General features: G+C 57.7%; 1 protein-coding gene and 1 long non-coding RNA gene across 4 annotated transcripts; both read left to right on the forward strand.

The window, feature by feature from the left end:
* The first annotated feature begins 260 nt into the window (after positions 1–260).
* On the forward strand, positions 261–4,470 carry LOC105606280 (uncharacterized). Of its 3 annotated transcripts, none has more exons than XR_003590795.2 (3): positions 261–342; positions 2,685–3,522; positions 3,674–4,470. It is a non-coding gene; the product is annotated as an uncharacterized LOC105606280 (long non-coding RNA). The 3 variants fall into 3 exon arrangements; XR_003590793.2 differs by having other exon boundaries at positions 3,725–4,470; XR_009595387.1 differs by having other exon boundaries at positions 2,685–4,470.
* An 8,705-nt stretch (positions 4,471–13,175) lies between these two features.
* LOC101113775 (uncharacterized) lies at positions 13,176–19,245 on the forward strand. Its single transcript, XM_027974198.2, has 7 exons — positions 13,176–13,583; positions 15,171–15,254; positions 15,959–16,047; positions 16,478–16,663; positions 17,331–17,468; positions 17,684–17,876; positions 18,593–19,245. Exons 1-7 carry the CDS (start codon positions 13,208–13,210, stop codon positions 18,877–18,879), a joined length of 1,353 nt encoding a protein of 450 aa, XP_027829999.2. The 5' UTR covers positions 13,176–13,207; the 3' UTR covers positions 18,880–19,245.
* The last annotated feature ends 1,608 nt before the right edge of the window (positions 19,246–20,853 follow it).

The raw sequence follows: 20,853 nt of genomic DNA on the forward strand, positions 1-20,853 counted from the left end.
GGGTCACCATGGCAACTTCTGGCTATGGGAACAGGTTGGCTGGTGGGAACCAATTCTTCCAGGGGCCCAAAGGGGCCCGGCTGGCGCTTGGCACCCGGGGGGCCCCTCGGAGGATCCTCAGCGTTTTACCGAGGCGCTGAGACCCTCCCCAACCTGGAATTACCGCCTTCCCCGCCTCCCACCGGCAACACTTCGCTGGGCTGGGCCCCAGATTCAACAGCCCCGCCCCCTGTTGAGGCGCCCCCCACACCCAAGCTGTTAATCGATGAACTGATTATCCAGGGCCGTCCGGAGCTCTCGGGAATCTCCCACTCAGAGACAGCCTCGACTCCATGACCTGGGGTGAGACACCCCCCTCTCTGGCCCTACCCCAACCAAGGGAATCTAGATTCCAGGGGGCCCAAGAGCTTGCCCCAACCCGGCCCCCACCCAGCCCCAACCAGGAAGATTCCTCCCGCCCGCAGCGGCAAATTGAAGGAAGTCCTCCCCACCCCCAGCACAAACATGCGCACTCTCCCAGCAAGGGGCTAGCCCCCCAACTCTCCGGAAGACCCCGGTGGGGAGGGGGAAGGCGGCCGGGCTAGGAGGCTCTTGGGTTCACCTCTGTCCCTGTGGAATTCCAAGCAGCTGGGGTAGAGCCCACCCAGGGCCCCATGCCCCACCCCATCTCAGGGGCCCCCTATCCCCAGCCAGACCTCCCAGTGGGACACTGCGAGCCTTCCCCGGGCGCCAATTTCTGCCCCAGAAGGCCTCCTGGGTGCGGGCAGGACAGGGGTTAGGCCAGAGCGCGCTGAGCCCTGCTGGTGGGAGGAGTGGGGGACTCCTGGGCCCTCCAGGCTCAGCTTCCTGGCCCCCTACCCCAGGATTTCAGAGCCCCCTGCAAATCCTGCAAGCACAGGGTGGGCGGGTGCAAGGAGGGGTTTGTGCCTGGGAGGCGCTTCCAGGAATCTCCCGCCTGCGCTGCCCAAACCTCCAGGAAAAGAGGGCATATACAGGGCATATGCAGCTAGGGGGATGTTGGAATTCTGGGGGCCAAGTGAGGGGGCAGGCCCGGCCCACTACCCTCCCCTTGCTCCAGGAAAGACCACCTGCCTGAGTCCACATGGGCACCAATCCCTGCTCTGCTGGAGGTCCCTAGCCCGGTGACTCTCCTGAACCTCAGTTTCCTGGTCTGTAAAATGGGCAGGAAATGTCTCCAGGGGGTGGTGAGCATAAAGAAGACATAACACCCCTGCACGTTAACAGGTGAGGGATCCCAAGGTCAGGCCCAATCTCTCCGCTGGCCACTTCCACCAGGAAAGAGCAGGGACCCTTCTCAAGGCTTCCTGGGTTGCTGCTGCCAGAGGTCGTTCCCCATCCTCCTTCGCATCCACCAGGGACGCTCGGGGGAGAAGTGGCCCGCGGCGTGGCGCCCCCTGTCGGCGGGACCCACACAGGCCGCCCCAGGTGTTAACTCCCGCAGGCCGGATACCCGCTGCGGTTTCCCAACTTTCATCAGGGCCTGAAAGACTTAAACCGACCCACCGCGATTGGGGTCCTTCCTTCCCTCACCCCCGGACTGATTTAGGGACGCCTAACCTAGCTCCCTTCACCCCCCCAGGCTCCCTACTGCTTCCCCTACAGTCTCCTCCCCGCCCCCGCTCCTGCCCGGGGCTTCCATCTCTCGGATCTGCCGAATCCCGATAAAACATTTGGGGGAGATAAGTGCTGCGTATAAATAATTAAGACCACATGCATATGCGCCAACAAAAAAAAAAGTTTAAAACCCCCATTCCGGGAACAGCTGCCTGTGTGGGGCCGGGCAGGGCTGCCGGAGGCCCCCACCCCACCCTGCTTGCTCCTTGGGGAGGGTCTGCCAGGGGCTCGCCACCCCCAGAGCCCCTTCCCCCACCCCAGGGGGACTGTCTCCCGGCTTGGCCCAGAGTGGGCGGGGAAAGGGTGGCAGAGGAGCCCACCGGTGCGGTGAGGGGGGCTGGCACCACCGTGGGAGTGGCCCTCACACACCCCCAGAGGCCAGAGTCCAACTCCAAGACAGAGCAGGGTCTAGCCAACCAGGCATGCCCAATAAACATTTACTGAATAAGCACAAGAATGAGCTGACGAAGTAACTGATCCCGAGCTCCAGGGGAGTGTTGCCCTCAGCTCTGCCACCATGAGGACCTGCTTTCTCTGATGCCAGCGTCCTGTCAACTGCTGGGGAGTCAAGTCCAGGGTGCCCAGCCCTCCCCCCAAAAAAGGGCCATCTCCCATCCTCTGCAGGAATGCCAGGGGAAGAGAAATTAGACTAGCTCATCGCCCACCATTCCTGACCAGCTGCTGGCAGACACCGTTCCCAGGTGCAGCTTGAGGGCTTTAGGTGAGAAGGCTGGAAGAACTTTCAGAAGGAGTCAGGTCGCAGGCCTGGAGAGTGCAGCTCTTGCCCCTCCCCACTGCAGGAGGGTCAGCAAGGGGTGGCACAGGGAGACGGGGAGGCTTGCCCTGCCGTGCCCCTGCTCAAGAACCTGCCAGGGCTCCCTCCTGGCAGTGCTGTCTGATGCCCAGGCTGGAGTCGTCCCCTGGCAGACTCTCCCCCCAGTGCATGCAAATCCTGCTCCTCTCTCCGGGGCCATGTCCCATCTTTGGAAGGAAGGCCCTCGCCCCCTCTACTCTTGCTTTCCTCATTCATTCGTTTATTCCCTTAACAGCTACCATGTCCTAAGCCAGATGGATGCTAGGATGCTGAGAACAAAGGACGCAGGCCTTGCCCTCAAGTGGCCCGCAGCCCAGTGAGAGGTATCCCGAGTGGCTGGTGTCAAGGGCTGCTCTGAGGTGAGCTAGGTGCAGAGGGGACAGGGGGAAAAGGGTGTGTCTTGGCAGAGTGTTGCAGGGTATCATGGAAAGCTTCCTGGAGGAGAAGGCGAGCTTAACTCCTGGAAGATACACAGGATTCCTCCAAGTGCAGAAGGGGAGCCTCCAGGCGCTCCCAGCACTGCCCCCTGCTGGCTGTCCACACACCTGTGGCTCTCAGCCAGACCTGGGAGATACGGGTTCCAATCCTGACTCTTCTATTTACCCTCAAGTTAGTCTACTTCCTGGACCTCAGTTTCCTTATCTGTAAAATGGGGATCAGGGTCCCGCCGTGCGGAACTCCTTGTGATCCATCCTTGGCCCTCCATCCTCGGCGGGAGACAAAGCCCCCTACCCCAGCACCCAGAACTGGCTGGTTAAACCTAATAGGTGCCCGGTAGATACTGACTGGTAGATGGACCGACGACTTGGCGTTTTCTTGCTGAGCTTCCTTCCCGGGGAGCAACAAACCCCAACAGGGAGCACTAGCTTCCGCTCACCCAGGACTCTGGAAATGTACTCCCACCCCGGATCGCTGGCATCTTGTACTGCTGCCTGCACACCTGACCAGATGCGTGACGGCACAAGCTGTGTCCTGCCCTTGCCTGGGGCCCCACAGGAGCATGACAAATACTTTGTGAAGTTAAGTGCTCCAGTAACAAAGCTCCTCCCAGGGACCCAGGACTGGAGAGACAGGTGGGTGTGCTCAGAAGGTGCCAGTCCTGGGTGCTGCCCTCAACCCTGAGCAAAGGGGTCTTGGGTTCCTGAGCAGAGGCCGAGCCATGGCTGCCTTTCCCTCACCCCACGCAGGGCGAGCTCAGTCTTGCCTCTTTCCCGATGAGAGCAGGTGCCCACCAGAGACAGCCCGGAGCCCCATCTATGCCCGCGTCACCTGCAGGTCCTCAGACCCCTCCATCATCCCCGTCAAGCCAGCTCAAGACTTTTTGCTGATGCCAGCCCTTCAAGTGCCTGAATGTGGGACCTTCCTTCATCCTGCCATCCTGGACTTCAAACTCAGTAGGAAGGTGCCCAGGATTTAAAATAAAAATTATAAGCGCTAAGAAAGAGTGACCTTCAAACCCTCTCATTGCTTGGGTCATGCACTCTCTCATAAGAAATGCTTGCGCTCATAGCTCCATATGAACTCATAACTATATATGTATAGTTATTTATAGATTTCAAGTTTCCGTGACTGTATGAATCTATTACTTGCGTTATAAAATATTCACAAAAGAGAGACATTTTGAAAGGATGAAATGTAAGTACTAAGCATAAAAGTCTCCTCCTCACCCTAGTGGATTATTCTGTGTTTGGAGCCCAAAGTCAGACCCCTTGGCCTCCCCAGCTAGGATGGGGTCCCTGGCAGCTCCCCTACTTTGGCCCATGCTCCAGCCTCAGACTCTGACCTTCTTCCTTCCCAAAGATCCCCTCTGAACTCTGCCACCATGAAGACCTGCTTTCCCTGACACCAGCCATCCGGTCAGCAGCTGGGAAGCCAAACCCAAGGTGTCCTCTCCCCCCCAAAAAAACACGGGTGTCTCCTATCCTCTGCAGGACTGCCAGGGGAAGAGAAATGAGATGAGTCTGTGGCACAGAGGACAGAAACAGGCCCACTGCGGACAAAATAAAGGATTGTTGTGCTAAGTGGCTTCAGCTGTGTCTGACTCTTTGCAACCCTATGGACTGTAGCCTGCCAGGCTCCTCTGTCCATGAGACTTCTCAGGCAAGAATACTGGAGTGGGTTGACCATGCCCTCCTCCAGGGGATCTTCCCGACCCAGGGATTGAACACACGTCTCTTATGTCTCCTGCATTGGCAGGCGGGTTCTTTACCACTAGCACCACCTGGGAAGCCCAAAGAAGGATTAGGTAGGGTTCCTTATAAGACAAAATTCCTGCAGCTGGGCACAGAGGGAGGCACTGTTCAGGACTAGACACCTGGGTCCAATCTGGCTACATGACTGATGCAGAAGTTAGGGCTCAAGAACAGATGCGCCATTACTAGGAACACCTTTCCTAGACAAGGTAGGATCCATGCCCAGGGTGCCTGATGTCTGTTCCCGTGTTCAGAGTCCAGTGGAGGCAGGGCAGCCTTTCTTGCCCCCACCTTACCCTGCGACCTTGCGATTCCTCTGGGGTAGTTAGGGAGGCCCACCCAAGGTGCATAACCCTGGAATTGTGCAGCGGAAACCCTTTCCCCTTCTGCAGCGGAAGCTCTTGCCCCTGCAGATAAGGCCGAAGGCCCGATTCTTTCCGTCCCTGTGTGTTCCATCCAGGTCTGCTCTCCAGAACCTGTGTGCCCTCCCTTCTCACACAGGCTCGGGCCCCAGTGCAGGCACAGGGGACCGGGAGGCAGAGGAGGTCAGAGGGGAAGGGCGCCCTTCGTGGATGCTCTGCCCAGCAGAGGGCAAGCGGAGGAGCCTCAGCCACCCACCGTGCAGGACCCAGAGCCGCAGCCTAGGAGCCCATGCCCCCCACATCCTGGGGTCCTGTACCCCCAGACAGGGTCAGCATCTGCAGAGCTGGTCCCATCCCAGACGGCTCGCCAAGCCCATGAATGGCATCTGACCCCTGTGTGCTCCCTGCTGGGTGGACTGAGGAGCCTGGGCAGAGGCCCTGGGAACAGCCGGGGCCCGGCCAGCTCGAAGCTGACCCCACGCCTCGGCCGGGGCTGAGTAACAGGAAGCGAGAGGCTGATGCCGGTAAGAGAGCAGATTCGAGAGATTAGAGGTCTGCTGCCTGATCAGAAGCTGCCTGGAGCTGGAGGACAAGTTACTGGAAGGAGGAGGAAGCTGCCGCAGTAAATAATGCCAGGCCCTCAACGCTGGCCTGACATGGCTGATGGGGCCCAGCTGGGGCCTGGGGCCAACAGGTGGGGCAGAAAGTGTAAGGGTCTGCTCTCATTGCAGCCAGAGCTGGGGGGCCTGGGAATGTGGGGTGCCCAGAGGGTTCCTTGGCCCCAGCTGCTGGAGCCTGAAATTCAGAAGGTCTCCAAGGCTATGTCCCCCGCTGTCCCCACATCTCCTGCCCCTACTGCCTGCACACACCCAGCCCCCAGCCCAGGGGAGACCCTTGAAGTGGGGACCCAGCCCTGGGCTTGCTTGGCCCCCCCACAATCCTCCATGCCCCCACCCCAAAGCAATTCCTGGAAGGCTGGCAACTTCCTCACAGAATGGAGGGTTACCCTTGTTGTACGGTTCCAGCGGATTTCCCTGGACTCCAGCGTTCCGCCCGTCCACCTGCCAGGCTTCACCCTGGGCTGTTCTGCCCCCGACCACACGGACTCCCCAGACCCCTGAAGAGCCCTTAAGACCCAGAGTTCCTTGTGGCCCGACCCCGGGATCCCACAGCGTGGGTGCTTCTGTGGAAGGGGTCAGACGCTGACCCAGCACCTTCAATCCCAAGAGGCTGAGCCCCCAGCTTTGCACACTCTGGGGAGGCCTGAGAGGCAGCAGAGGCCTCCCACCCCTACGAGGGTCACAGAGCCGAAAGTCCTGTCCAAGGCCACCTCTGTTCTCAAAGCCTTGGTGGCAAGTGCCTCCCATCCTCTCTTTCACTTCTGACTAAGACCTTCCCCAGCCTCGCCCAGTCAGGACACTCTGATTCCCACTCTGACCCGGGTAGCCCCCTACTGCCAGCCTGGGCCACCCCGGGGTGGTGAGGACGGAGCCCCCATGTCACACAGGCACCTTTTTTCCGAAGTGCAGTTTCCACATCACGGCGCCAGCAAGTGGTTAAATTTAATGAGACAGCAGAACTCCCATATTTCAGAAGACAGTGAGGAGAGTGTCATCACGACCTTGAGGAAAGGAAAGCGATCTTAAACAAGACATCAATCATGAGGTTGGGGGGCGGATTTAACTACAGAAAACAAAGAGCCTGTGATCTAGCAAGAATTCCATAAAAGTGAAAAGACAGGCCATAAAAGGGGGACTTTTTTTTTTTCCATACATATAACCCAGCATATGGAAATAACTCTGACAAAGCAGCTAGAGAACTTTATCAAGCTCCTCATAGGAGCAGAATCTGAATGGTTAAGACCTAAGAAAAAGTGCTCAAGTTCGTCACTTATCAGAAAGAGCAGATTAAAATCACAAGAAACTTCCACATGTCCACCAGAATGACTAAAGTTTTGAAGTCTGACGATGCAGAGGATGGCGAGAATAGCAAGCAACGAGAACAATGGCATGTAAATCATGTTGGCCACTTTGGGGAAGGCTCAGGAGGGTCTAGTGGGGAGATAAGGATCGCAGCCTCAGCAGTTCCTCCCCAAGCGTGTGCCCAACAGAAATGTGCGCACTTGTGCCCCAAGCAACACCAGGGTGAATGTGCCTGCTCACAGCAGGGCTGTCTGGAAACGACGTCTGAAAACAGCCAAAGGTCCCCAAACAGCAGAGTGGAGAAATCAACCGTGGCACACAGTGGAAAAAGCACACAGCTGCGGCAAGAGTGAGTTACAGCTGCAACACGGATGAATCTGACAGTTGGAGCATTGAAAAAGGCACGCGTGCATGCTTAGTCGTGTCCGGCTCTGTGTGACCCCGCTGGGCTCCTCTGTCCATGGGGATTCTCCAGGCAAGAATACTGGAGTGGGTTGCCATACCCTCCTCCAGGCGATCTTCCCAACCCAGGGATCAAACCCAGGTCTCCCGTATTACAGGCAGATTCTTTACCATCTGAGCCACCAGGGAAGCCCAAGAAAATGGGAGTGGGTAGCCTACCCCGTTTCCAGGGATTTAAGGCATCCATTACCCAAAATTCACAGCAAATCCAAAAGCTAGCAGCGCTAGCTATTAACAAGGAAATATGGTGGTGGCAAAACGATAGAGCAAAGCAGGTAATGAGCATAAAAGTCAGGCTGCAGCAAAACTTCTGGCAGAGGGAACGGGTTGCACATGGCAAGGAAGCTTCTGGAATCCTGGCTATGTTCTATTTCTTGATCTGAGTGGCAATAATACGAGAGATCATTTTATATGCATTTGTAAAACTGCATATATGCTTCGTGCACTTTTCTGTATTAGGTTGTGTGGGTAGCTCATTATTTTTTCAAAAACACAAGTGTATCTGAGCACCCGCTGTGCCGGGCACTGGGACTCCTCACACAGACTTGCACCCGGCCTTGTTCCTGGCGCTCATGGTCCAGGAGTTCGTGGAATGAGGATGCAAGTTCTATGGGTTCCCCTTGGCCAGCAGAGTGTGGGGTCTGCCGGCTACCGTAACCTCAAGCTCACTGTGGGCTGTCGGCTGAGCCCGCCTGCTGACTGGTAGGGTGCAGCCTCCCATGGCTCCCAGTCTCTCCTGGTCCCACCCTGTTTGGAAATGCAGAGACAGCTCTGAAGGGGACCCCTCCGATGCATGTCACATTTCCTTCCCCAGTGGGGGAGGCACAGGGCTTGAACTGGCTCCTCCCATCCCCCTACCCTCCCTCCCAAAAGCAAACATGACCTTGGCCCCCAGGCCCAGCGCTCTGTCCCTTGCCACCGCCCCCCCCCAGTCCTCAGAGATGATGGTACAAAGAGCCTTCGCTGGACTCCCAGGCTGTGGGGCTGGACCCAGGCCAGCGCCCTATGGATCATGCAGGCTCAGGGCCAGGGGGATGCGATGGGAAGGACATCTCCCCAACCTGTTTACAGGCCCCAGCCGCTATCTCCAGCTCCAATCTGCGGCCTCCCTTTATCTCAGCAGGGCCAGCCCCGGGTTCCCAGCAGCGGCCTCCCCACTGCTCACTTCCTGCCAGCGGCTCAGCGTTACAGGAATATGCACACTGAACTTGGCTCACGTGCATGTGTGTGTGTGTGCACAAGTGTGTGCCCACACCCCAGAGAGCCTGTCCTTGGAGGGGGGCCAGGGAGCCTGGGGGTGCCTCAAGAGGCAGCCACCCCAGGACTCATATCTCACTCCCCTGAAAACCTGCCCACCATCCTCATTCTGCTCGCGGGACAGACACCTCCAGAAGGCCGGGAAGGGGCTGCCTTGGAGACCCTCAGCTTTCCCCAGCATGTGTTCCTCACCCACTCCTGCCTCTTCCTGCACGGGGGCCCTATAGCCCTCCACGGTCAGAGCTCCTGACAAGGCTCCCTGCTTCCCACGACAGTGTCCATATTGCATGGGGGTCCCCAGGGTCAGGGAAGTTGGGCCATTGCCCCCCTCATCATCCATTCAACGGAAATCACGGAGTACTGGGGGGCTGCTGCTGGTCTGGGCACACAGGACACTTTGAAGGCCAAGAGTGTCCCCATCTCTCCCCAAACCTGCAGGCAGTGAGAAGAGACCCTACTGACACCCCAGAGGAGAGCCACCTCCCTTCCCTGCTGGAAGGGGGTCAGGGTGCTTTCCAGAAGGAGCGTCTCAGCTGAGACAAGAAAACAAAGAAGGTGGTAACCAGAGACACGTGCCACTGGCTGGGGGGCGGGGGTGGCTTCCGGGCAGAAGGCATGCAGGTGCAAAGATCTCGGGGTGAGAGTGAGGCCAGTGCATTCGGGGAATCAGCAAGGGCTGCAGCAATGTGAGGGAGACAGCTGTGAGGATGCGACGGGGTGGGGGGGGGGGTGAGTGGGGCTGGTGGTGGGCGGGGCGGGCTGCATCCCGGGGGTGGAAGCAGGGGCAGGAGCCCAATGTGGCCTGACCTAGGGAAGTGGCTGTGGGGTGGGCAGGTCTGCATGGAGGCAGGAGAGGACCCCAGGCCTCCAGGTTCACAGTCGGGAAGGGGACTGAGCAGGAGAGAAGGGGATCAGCCCAGTGACCTGGAGTGCTGGGGAGGGACAAGCAATGCTGGCTGCACCAGGGGCTTCTGGCTTCTCATCCTAGTCTGGGAGCTGCGGACTGTCCTCAGCTTACCAACAGGGTGACTGGACCTCACACACTCCAGGGACACACACATATATACGTGCATACGGACATATATATGTATACACCAGTACACACACACGGGCATATATAATCGTGCGTGTGTGTGTGCTAAGTTGCTTCAGTCGTGTCTGAGTCTTTGAGACCCTATGGACTGTAGCTTGCCAGGCCCCTCTGTCGATGGGATTCTCCAGGCAAGAATACTGGAGTGGGTTGCCATGCCCTCCTCCAGGGGATCTTCCAGAGGCAGGGATCAAATCTGTGTCTCTTACAGTGGCAGCTTCTTCACCACTAGCGCCACCTGGGATGCCCATACACACACATACCCACACACAAACATACACACATATGGAGAGGCACACCTTGTTTCATCGAGCTTCGAAGATATTCCTTTTATCTTTCCTTTTTTTTTAAACAAATTGAAGGTTTGCAGCAACCCTACATCGAGCAAGTCTGTTAGCCCCATTGTTCCAAGACCACACTCTAACTTTGCATCTTAGCGTCACATTTGGGTAATTCTCGAAACGTTTCAAATTGTCCACCAACAAAAATATTACAACTCACTGGGACTTCCCTGGCGGTCCAGTGGTTAATTAAGACTCCAGACTTCTACAGGTTCAGTCCCTGACCGGAAACTAAGATCCCACATGCTGTGCAGCCCAAAAAAATAAAAAAAAGATTATAACTCATTGAAGGCTCAGATGATAGTTAGCAATAAAATATTTTAAATTAAGGTATGTACATTGTTTTTAGACATAATGCTATTGCACACTTAAAAGACTACAGTGTAGTGTAAGCATAACTTATGTGCACCGGGAAACCAAAAAATTCATGAGACACGCTTTGTGATACCTAATTGCAGTGGTCTGGAAGCAAACCGGCAATATCTCTTGAGGTGTGCTTATATACATGCATGACAAACACTAGTACCGTTACACCCACAAGTATACACATACCTGGGTGGGCATGCCAACATGCGTGCACACACAAATTTATACACATACATACGCAGACACATTCACACACACGCATGTGCCCACACAACTCCCTGAGACCAAGTCTTGGTCAGAGGGTCTCTGAAGTGCCAATGCTTTGGCCACCTGATGCAAAGAGCCGACTCACTGGAAAAGACCCTGATGCTGGGAAAGACTGAGGGCGAGAGGAGAAGGGGGAGACAGAGAGGACAAGATGGTTGGATGGCATCACCGACTCAGTGGACACAAGTTTGAGCAAATTCTGGGAGATGGTGAAGGACAGGGAAGCTGGGCGTGCTGCAGTCCATGGGGTTGCAAAGAGTCGGACACAACTTAACAACTGAACAACAGCAAGCCCCCTGATGAGGCCTCAGAAACAGGCCATGGAGGGCTCCTAGCCTTCTCCCATGGTAGCCCAAGCTTCCTGCTCCCTTCAGGCTGGAGAAGCCACCACTGGGCAAGGAGGGGGTGGCCCAGGTGCCCTGGGACAAGACAGGTGGTGATAAGCAGCCACCTGGCAGAAGCAACTTTTGTTGGGGCCAACTTTCCCCAGGAAGAGCCCAGCTCGCTGAGGAAACAGCTCTGCCCTGGGAGGAGAAAGGCCCAGTTTGGTGACCAGCTGTTTCACCTTGGTGGCATTTTCGGGTAGCCCTGAGGCCCCTGCCTAATCCCTCTCCCCCAGGGTTGCAGTGAGGATTAGCAGGGAGGCTGTCAGTGGGAAGGTGAAGTGCCTGCAAACAGAAGGCCATTCTGTGGCTCTGCCATGGCTGGGAGGTGCCTGGGGATCCAGCTGTTTGCCCCCTTCTCCCTGCTCCCCCTAAAGCCACCATCGCTGCCCCAGCCCCTCCCTTCCTTCCCACAGAGGCCTCTACTCCCCGCCTCCCTCCGCCACTTCCCAGCAGAAGGGCTGGAGCCAGACACTGAGATAAGGGGCTTGTTTTCTCAGGGCCCGGAATTCAGTGGAGATTGTGGGTCAGGGCCGCAGGGCACCAAGGGGGGAGTTGCGGAGGGCAGAGTGGGCCTTTCCTTCAGATGGGTGTCCTCGGGGCCCCAGATCCTACAGGGACTTGCGATTTCTGCCCTTTCTCGATGGCTCTGCAGGCACGGGGAGAGGACTCCATCTCTGCCCCTGCTCCCTTCTCTTCCAGGCCTCAAGTGTTCCAGCTGCCTCTGACCACAAGCCTTTGCTGAAGCTGTTCCCACTGCCTGGAACGCTCTCCCTCTGCCTTTGTCTGATTAACACTTTGCTCTACCTTCAAAGCTCAACCAATCACTGCTTCCTCCAGGAAGCCTGCCCTGATGCTTCAGCCAGGCCTGTTGCAACTTTTCCCAGAGCCAACAGGCAGCATCCTGTCCCCATCCCAAAGAACTGAACTCCAAGGGCAAGCTGCTTTGCTCTCCTCTATCCCCAGACCTGACCCGGAGCAGACACACGTCAGAGCTCCGATGAAGGTCAGTGTCAGAGTCCTCTTTGCTGAGGGCTGCCCTGATCAGAGCTGTGGGTGCCTCTTCTGGTCACGTTCAGCCCTTAGGGTCCGGTCTCCTCCTGTGAGGAAGAGACATATGTGGCCCACACTTGGGGAAGGGGAGCTGCTAGTGGAGCTGGGCACCCAGAGAGAGGCCTGTCCTTCCCGGCCGAGGGACAGTCAACCCTGCAGGAGACCCAGTCCAGGCGGAGTCGGGCTGCACCCCACAGCAGCAGCACCAAACCCCAGCGCCCTGGGCTGTGACCAGTAACCACAATAAAACAGCAGCAGTAAGACAGAGAACACTCATCTGTAGCATTTACTACCAGCCAGGTGCCAGACTCAGCACAAAAAACCCCTTAAGTCATCAAATCCTGAAAACAGCCCATTTTGCATTTAAGGAGACTGAGGTTCAGAGAGGTTAATTGACTTGTCCAAAACCACCTGCCTGCTAAGCGGGGACTTGAGTCAGTCAGGGCCCTTCACCACTCCCCACCCCCAACGCGACACTGGCAGGGCCCTTCACCACTCCCCACCCCCAACGCGACACTGGCCCGGGGTGGAGGCAGCACCCTCTCCCCCACCAAGGGCCAGTGGGTACGGAGGAGGGGACTCTTTGTCACACACCCCCCAATTCCACCTCCATTATGCCCCCGAAGTCGGATGCTCAGACTTCGGGATCATCTTTGTATCCCTCTGCCTGGCACCCAGACAATGCCTGGCACCAAAAGGCGCTCAATAAATCTGTACTGAAAAAAGTAGATGATGGAAAGCTACTTTTTTAGGGGCAACATAGCACAGTCCATTTAGAGCTGGACGCTCCCGGTCAAGCGACCTTAGGCACGTTCATTGGCTCTGTGCGTCTCAGTTTCCCCATCTGTAAAATGGGGTGATAATAATGCTTGTCTACTGAGAGCTGTTGGGGGGCTTAGCTGCTTTAACACTTGTAAAGTGTCTGCGACAGTCCTGGACACACGGTAAAAACGCACATGAGCGGCTTTGTTTCTTCATGGGTAAGCGCAACCCTTCCTCCCTCTCCCTCAGCCCAAGTTCGCTCGGAGCCGAACACCGTGAAAGCGGAACTACAACTCCCAGGATGCCTCGGGAGTGCGCTCAGTGTCCGCCGCGACGAAAGCTGAACTACAACTCCCAGCATGCCGCGGGGGCCCTCCGGCCAGCCCGGGTCAATCGCGGCCGAAGTCTGGAAAGCCCTGCCGCTCCGATCCAGCCGAGGAAGATCGGGGCTGGAGGGCCCGGCACTATCCCCGCCATGCTCCGCAGACTGGCCCGAGCCGCGACTCCGCAGCAGCGGGTCTTCTGGGCGCGGAGGTCTGGGAGCCTGGCGGAGATTCCGACGTACGTGGTGGACCTGCGCAGCGACACGGTGACCAAGCCCGGGCCGGCCATGAGGCGCGCCATGGCCGAGGCCGTCGTGGGGGACGACGACTACGGCGAGGACCCCACCGTCCGCGGTGAGCCCGGCGTGCAAGCCAGAGCCGGGGGTCCTCGCGGCGACCCCAGGGCGCTGTCCGTGGTGCTGGCGGGAGCGGCGGCCCGGGGCTCGGGGTGGCGGCTCAGCTGCAGGCCGTGCATTGCGCTCGGTTTCTTTGCAGCTCAGTCTGACCCATCACTCGAGAGCCTGTTAGAAATGCAGAGTCTCGGGTCCCACACCGGACCTCCGGAGCCAGAATCTGCAAGTTAACAGGGTCGCCGGGTGATCTGTGTGCTCACTGAAGTGCGGCCCCAAGACACGATGAGAATGGGTGTTATCTCATCTTGCTGAGGAGGGCTTTGAGAAGCTAGGCCAGGTGCTCTAAGTCCCATGCCGAGTAAACGACAAAACAGGACTCGACCTCAGGTCTTCTCACTCTGGAACCTTTGGCTATTGTCCTGCACCCACCACCTTCCCACAAGAAGACAACAGAAAACCCATCTAGAAAAGGGTTTCTCCACAGGCTGCTCCTCCAGAGGAATGAGTTCTAGAAACCTCGGAAGTGTTTTCAAGATGGTTGAAAGTTGCTGCCCCCCACCTTGGTTTGAGGGTTGGTGCCATAGTGAGCCATTACTACTGCTGGGGTGTGTACAAACCGTCAGCTGTGCCAGGGGCAAGTCGTGGGGTCGTGACTTTAGCCCTGAGGGTCTGGATGTGGGGTCAGGTAATGATGGGGCTGATCAAGCATCCAGCAGACACCCACTGTTGGCCTGGAACTTCAAAGATGTTGACCCACTGCTCAGCATAGACAGTCATCCCCACTGGGTGAGGGAGGTGCTGGGGTTAAAGCATCCACAGAGAGTGCCTTGGGGGCTAGGGGTGGGTGAGGAGAAACATGGGACTCACAGGAAAGGGGGACTTTGTGGAGGAACCTCTTCAAAGATGAATGAAATGCTCTACCCCCAGTCCCAGGCAGGGAAGAGAGTGCTGGCTCACCAGGGCAGAAGCATAGTGGTGAGAAAGGTGTTCAGGATATGGATGGGGAATGTGGCTGGAGCTGGGATGTAGGACAGCACCCTTGTTCCTGGAGGGGAGGCAGAGGCCAGATCCCATTGGTCTTGAATGTCATGGCAAAGGGAGGGGAGCTTTAAAGCAGGAGCCGGAAGCCCTGCCCCCTTCCAGCCCCCCAGAGTCTCCTTCTGAGGGCTCCTGTCCTTGTGTTCTGGGAGAGGAAGTCAGCAGAGAAACCACAGGGCCCCACCTGCAAGGGACTGATGGGAAAGGAAGTCAGACAGGTGTGAGGTCTGGGTGGGACAGGAGGGTTCAAACCACAGAGTTTCAATGTTGGGGGGGGGGAGGGGTGGAGAACACGGCCCAGGAGGAGGCGGGGGGGGGGGGGGGAGGCGGTCAGAGGGTTGACTGAGGGGCCCCTGAACCCAGATGTGCAGCCACCAAGACCGCAGACTGCAGCTGGAAGACTGGAAGACTGGCGTCCCGACTGGCCACTCACCACAGCCTTGGGCAAGATGTCCTTATGCGGACAAGGGGCTCACGGGGTGAGTTAGGAGAGGACTTTGAAAAGTGCCATTGTTAATGGGGCCCCCACCCCCATCCCTTCCCGCTTCAGACCTGCAGGCCACAGCTGCGGAGCTGCTTGGGGTGGAGCGGACTCTGTTCGTGCCCACAAACACCATGGCCAACCTCATCTCTGGTGAGCACGGGGCGACCTCCGCTTGCCCTCCAGGCCCTCCTTCCACACTTCTCCCTCTTGTGGTGGGGGCTGTGACAACATCAGTGGGGCTCTGAGCCATCTGGAACCCGTAGCCACACCCTTCTCTCACCCCTTCCGGCCTGGGGGTCTTGCCCTCAACCTCGAACCTCGTGACTTCCCTGCAGGCTGCCACACCTTTGTAAATTGCCTCTTTATCAAGCAGTCTGGTTTCCCAGTGGGTGCCCTCTGTTTCCTCCTTGTGCCTGACTGATACTGTGCCCTGGGCTGCTGGGCCCTCAAAGGGGAGCATTGTGGCTGGCCTCCCCTTGCAGGAGGTACTCTGCAGGGGGCTGCAGAGAATGGGAGGGAGGAACAGAATGTGCAGGGCCCAATGATCCACAGGCCTAGACTTGTGGACTTAGTAGGATGCTTTCCAGCACATGGCAGGAAGGTGTCTTAAAGGGGCGCTCTCTCCTAATTGGCATAAGGCACTTGGGAGCTGGCTGTGGCCCTGAGGGTCAGCCTGGCTGAGCTGGGTGGGGACAGATTGGGGGAGGACATGGCTCTGGAGGAGGTGGGGTGCAGAGGGTTGACCGAGGGCCCCCTGGACCCGCATGTGCAGCCACCAAGACCACAGGCTGCAGCTGGCAGATGCAGTCTGCCAACACTTGATGCCAACACTGCCCCCACCCCATCTACCTTAGTGATGTGTCACTGCCGGCGCCGGGGCTCCCAGCTCCTCCTGGGGCGCGAATGTCACCTCCATGTCTATGAGCAGGGCGGGGTGGCTCAGGTAAGCACTCAGCACCTCTCACCCTGGGGCCAGCACAGGATGCTCAACACTTGTGGCGGGAACCTGCTTCCCAGGCACCAGGCTGGGACCTACAGAGGGAAAAATGGCTGGGCCGGTAGCCTCTCTGGGGGAGGCAGGAAGGAGAGCCATTCCCAGATTGACCACGCAGGGGCAGGCTAGGCTCGGTCAGCAGCCTGTATGCTGGCTGTATGCCTGCTGCCCCCTAGTGGGCACTCAGTGCACTGGGCGCTCAGGCTGGAAGGACAAGCAAACATGGTGTCTTCCATCCTCCCCGGCTGGGATGTCTGTGCCCAGGTCTACAGCTCAGGCGGAGCCTCCATGGCCCAGAGCTGGGGAGGAGCAGACAAGACAGGGGTAGGAGGTCCTTTTGGACCCCTGGACCTTATCCTCTGCACCCCCACACCTGCAGATTGCAGGGGTGCACTCCCACCCCCTCCCAGACCTGCCCCACGGCACCCTGGACCTGGCTGAGCTGGAGAGGCTGGTCACACGGGGCCTTGGGAGCCCCTACCACCCGGTCTGTGAGCTCATTTGCCTGGAGAACACCCACAGCAGCTCGGGGGGCCGGGTCCTCCCCATGGAATACCTACGCCAGGTAGGCCCAGCCCCATCGCTGTGCCCCCACCACTAGCCAGCTACTGGCTTTCTGTCCCCTGGGTCCCCTGCTGGGGTTTAGTCTCCTCTGAAACATGTGTGGGTGCCCATCAGTGGCCAGAACTGCTCTGGGAGACACGGATGTGATTCTAGGTGCAGCTGTAAAGGGAATGATGGCCCAGTGTAGGCCCCCCACCCCAGGGCCCCAACCTTCCTCCAAAGAGCAGAGACCCACCCTTTGGGGCATTTCCCCAGGCAGCACCAGCTCGGCCAGGTCTTACGGCCAGAGTGCGAGGGCTGAGTGCTGTCCCTCTCCTCGCGAGAACCTGAGGGCCGGCTTGCCCTCACCTGGGAAACAGAGCTGAGGGCTTCCCTCCAATGCGACTGTGGTGCTGCTTAGACAGGACGAGGCATCCGTGGCCTGGCCTACAGTGAGCCCGCCATAAACAGGAGATAAAGCCCTTATCGTCGACCCCCTTTCACAGAGGGCGCCCCAGGCCCAGACCCAGAGTGACTGCTCGGGTTCCAGACGGCCAAGCTGGTCACCAACTATGCAGACCCTTCGTCCTCTCTCCAGGAGACAAGCCCGGTGACTCTCTAGTGACCTTTTGGAGACCCATCCTCCCCCCAGCTCCGCCCCTCTGACCCCACTTGCATCTTGCCCACAGGTGCACTTGCTGGCCCGACGCTATGGGGTCCGTGTCCACTTGGACGGGGCGCGGTTAATGAACGCTGCAGTGGCTCTGGGCGTGCCCCCTGCCCGCATCGTGGAGCACTGTGACTCTGTGTCTCTCTGTTTTTCCAAGGTAGGGAAGCTACAGGAGGGTGGAGGTGCCCACTGCAGGGCTGAGCTGTGTTCTGGGGCTCCTAGGCAGGCAGCTGCTCACCCTGGGTCCTCTAACCCCCTCCCCTAATGAGGCCACAGTGTCTGCCCCTCTACATCCCTCTTGCCCCCTCCAGAGCCCCGAGAATGGAGATGTACACCCATGGGCAGGCAGGCAGGACTCCTCTCTTCCTTCAGGGCCTCGGAGCACCAGTGGGGGCCCTGGTTGGGGGACCCAAGGACTTCATCGAAGAAGCCTGGCGCCTCCGGAAAGCCCTGGGTGGAGGGATGCGCCAGGCAGGGGTGCTGGCCGCAGCTGCCCTGGTGGGACTGGCTGACGCCGAGGAGATGCTGCAGAGGGACCACCAGAATGCCCAGAGATTCGCCAGAGGTGCCTGACACCCCGCCACTTCCCTTTGGCCCCAGGGTGGTTCTTTGGGGTCCCCTGTAGCAGGGCCCAAGTCCCCAGCAGGTGTGTCCCTCCAACTCGAGTAGGTGAAGGGCAGCCACTGACCCAGGAGGGCTGGGATCCAGGGAACTCGAGGGCTTTACCAGACCACACCCCGTGCAGGGCCTGGACTAGTCGGCACCCAGTGGGGGTCAGGAACTCTCTGCAGGATCCAGCAGAATGTAGCCTTTAACCTAGGTTGAATCCTCACAACAGCCCCACAATGTCCCCACTTTACAGATGAAGAAACCGAGAGGTTAATTGATTTGTCTAAAGAAAATGTTAGTCACTCTGTTGTGTCCGACTCTCTGCGGCCCATGAACAGTAGCCCACCAGGCTCCTCTATCCATGGAATTCTCCAGGCAAGAATACTGGAGTGGGTTGCCATTCCCTTCTCCAGGGAACCTTCCCAACTCAGAGACTGAACCCGAGTCTCCCACATTCCAGGCAGATTCTTTACCGTCTGAGCCACCGCTAATGTGTCTAAGGTCACAGCTAAAAAGTGGCAGGGCCAGGTCTGCCCAGGTCAGGACTAAGGCTCCTTTCTTCCCTCTCCAGTTGGGCTGCCCTCTGCCTTTCCTGGGTGACAAAGCCAGGGTGGTAGGGGTAGCCGTAGAGTCCTGGGGTTGGGCTCAACTCACCGCAGGACTTGGGCCCAGGGCTCCAGGAACTGGCGTCCCCCGTCTGCTCCGTGGATCCCGCCGCCGTGGAGACCAACATGGTGATGGTAAGGGTAGATGGGCTGCCGCCTGAGGAGCTGTGCCGGCGCCTGCAGGCCATGAGCGCCGACGAGGTGGCGCAGACCGGCCACGCGGTGCGCCTGCTGCTCTTCCCCTGGACTGAGCACTCAGTGCGCGCCGTGTGGCACCGGGATGTCTCTGCGCAGGACACGGAGCTGGCGCTGGGAAAGTGGGCATTCGTGCTGAGGACCCTGGGACTTGGCTAGGATGGATGCAGGTGACGAGGGCAGGTATCTCCAGTGAGCAGGCAGGAGAGGCGTAAAACGACACCCCTGTTGTCTGCTGGTCTCCTGGGACCCCCTCACTTCCGTGACACGTGGGGTGATGCCTTCCACCTGTTCATTCAGCAGACCCCGCGTGGTGCTGTGTCTGGGATGGGGTCCCAAGCATGCCGGGACAGGTGGGACACCCACCACAGCCGGGGGGCATGAGAGCATTTTGGGGACCAGCAGGAGGAAGAACGAGAAGACATGGAAAGGGACGCCGGTGTCGGGTGGCCTGGTGGGGGGCTGGGGCTTGACCTTGCAATCGTCTGACTTTTTAAACAATAAATTTACCCTTTGAAACAGTAAGTTTCTGTTTGCTTACAAAATAATGTCATTACTGCCCATAATTTGGGACTGGATCTCCTTTCCAGCGGCTCCTGGGGTGATTTAGACTCGGTGGTTAAGACCACCTTCCTCTGAGTCCCTCTGCTGTCCACCTGAAACTACCACATTGCCAATCGGCTACATGCCAGTATAAAAGAAAAAGAATATATCTAAAAAAAAAAAAAAGAATATACCACGCTCCTGCCAAGGTTAACCGGAAGACCTGGACAAAATATACTTTTGAAAACCACCTAAGAATAAACACTATTACTATTTTTTGCATATTTCATTCTGGATATGTATGTATGTATATATACATTTATATGAAGCTGCATGGGGATTTTTTAAAATAGGGGAGATGGGCCATCACATCAGTGTTTTAGAAAATCCTTGATAGGAATCATAGGAGGAGGAATAGCTTTGTGAGGGTAGGGGATACTTCAGTTTAAGAACATTGTTTTAGCCCCATGCACGAGTAGTTAGAAGCTGCCAGAAGCAGAAGTGTAGGCATGGCGCTTAGGAGAGGACCTGGACTGGAGGTACGGAGGTGACTGTGAGCGACAGGAGAAAAGGCATCCGTGGTGGGCCAAGGAAGCCTGAAGCTGAGGACTGGCCTTCTTTGCCTCCCTCCCTTATTTTTATTTATTTATTTATTGGCCATACTGAGTGGCATGTGGGATCTTAGTTCCTCGACCAGGGAATGAACCCAGGCCCCCTGCAATAGAAGCTTGGAGTCTTAATCACTGGACCATCAGGGAGGTCCCTGCCTCCCTCCTTAGAAGAATCTAGATGTGGCTATACTCTGGGAAATGCAGCATCCGGGACTCCCCAAGGCCCCAGAATCACTCTCCTGTGTGAGAAGGTGACAATAACAGAGAATCCGAAGAAAATCAGCACCTCTACACCTCTTCCCTGCCCTGCCCTGCCCTGCCCTGCCCTGCCCTGCCCTGCAAAAGTGCACTATAATAGTAATCAACTGAACTGAACTGAATGGGGATCCATTGCTTGGTAACCAATTACTCCCCCACAGCGATAATCCTTTTATTATCATTCGGTTTCTGTGGTCCGGGAATTAGGGAGAGGAGTTCCGGGAATTAGGGAGAGGAGTTCCGGGAATTAGGGAGAGGAGTTCCGGGAGCTTCTCAGGAAGCTGCAGTGGAGACTGGACTAGGGTCCAGGGCCAGCATGAGGCACCCGCTGTGGACTTTCACCAGTCCGAGACTGAGGCCCACCTGGGCGCCTTTGAATCACGGCCAGATCTGTTCTCGAGAAGGAAGGGGCAAGTGCCCCCCGCCCACCCTAGGGAGTTCTGGGATCTGAGGTTCACCCATGTGTGTCTGGTTCACACAGGGTTAACCCCTCACACTGCTGAGCCCTAGCTGCGGTGGGAGAGGAGGGAGAGATTAGGTGAGAGCCTCCCAAGCTGACAGGACCTGCCCACAGAGCCAGCCCCTGGAACCAATGTGAGGCCCCCGGGGTCCTCCCTGCCTGTGCCAGCCAGAAATAAGAAAGAGCTCATCGAGTCTGCCAAAGACAACTCTGGATGGACAGACACACAGAGCACGCACAGGATGTCTCCGGATGCACAGA

This window comes from Ovis aries, chromosome 11 (assembly GCF_016772045.2).
Source record: "Ovis aries strain OAR_USU_Benz2616 breed Rambouillet chromosome 11, ARS-UI_Ramb_v3.0, whole genome shotgun sequence".
Classification (NCBI taxonomy): Eukaryota; Metazoa; Chordata; class Mammalia; order Artiodactyla; family Bovidae; genus Ovis; species Ovis aries.

Coding starts and splice junctions, on each gene's coding strand:
- LOC101113775 (XM_027974198.2), top strand. CDS start 13,208: ATGCCTCGGGAGTGCGCTCAGTGTCCGCCGCGACGAAAGCTGAACTAC. Junction 13,584..15,170: donor CGAGGACCCCACCGTCCGCG/GTGAGCCCGGCG, acceptor TTCCCGCTTCAG/ACCTGCAGGCCACAGCTGCG. Junction 16,664..17,330: donor CCATGGAATACCTACGCCAG/GTAGGCCCAGCC, acceptor TCTTGCCCACAG/GTGCACTTGCTGGCCCGACG.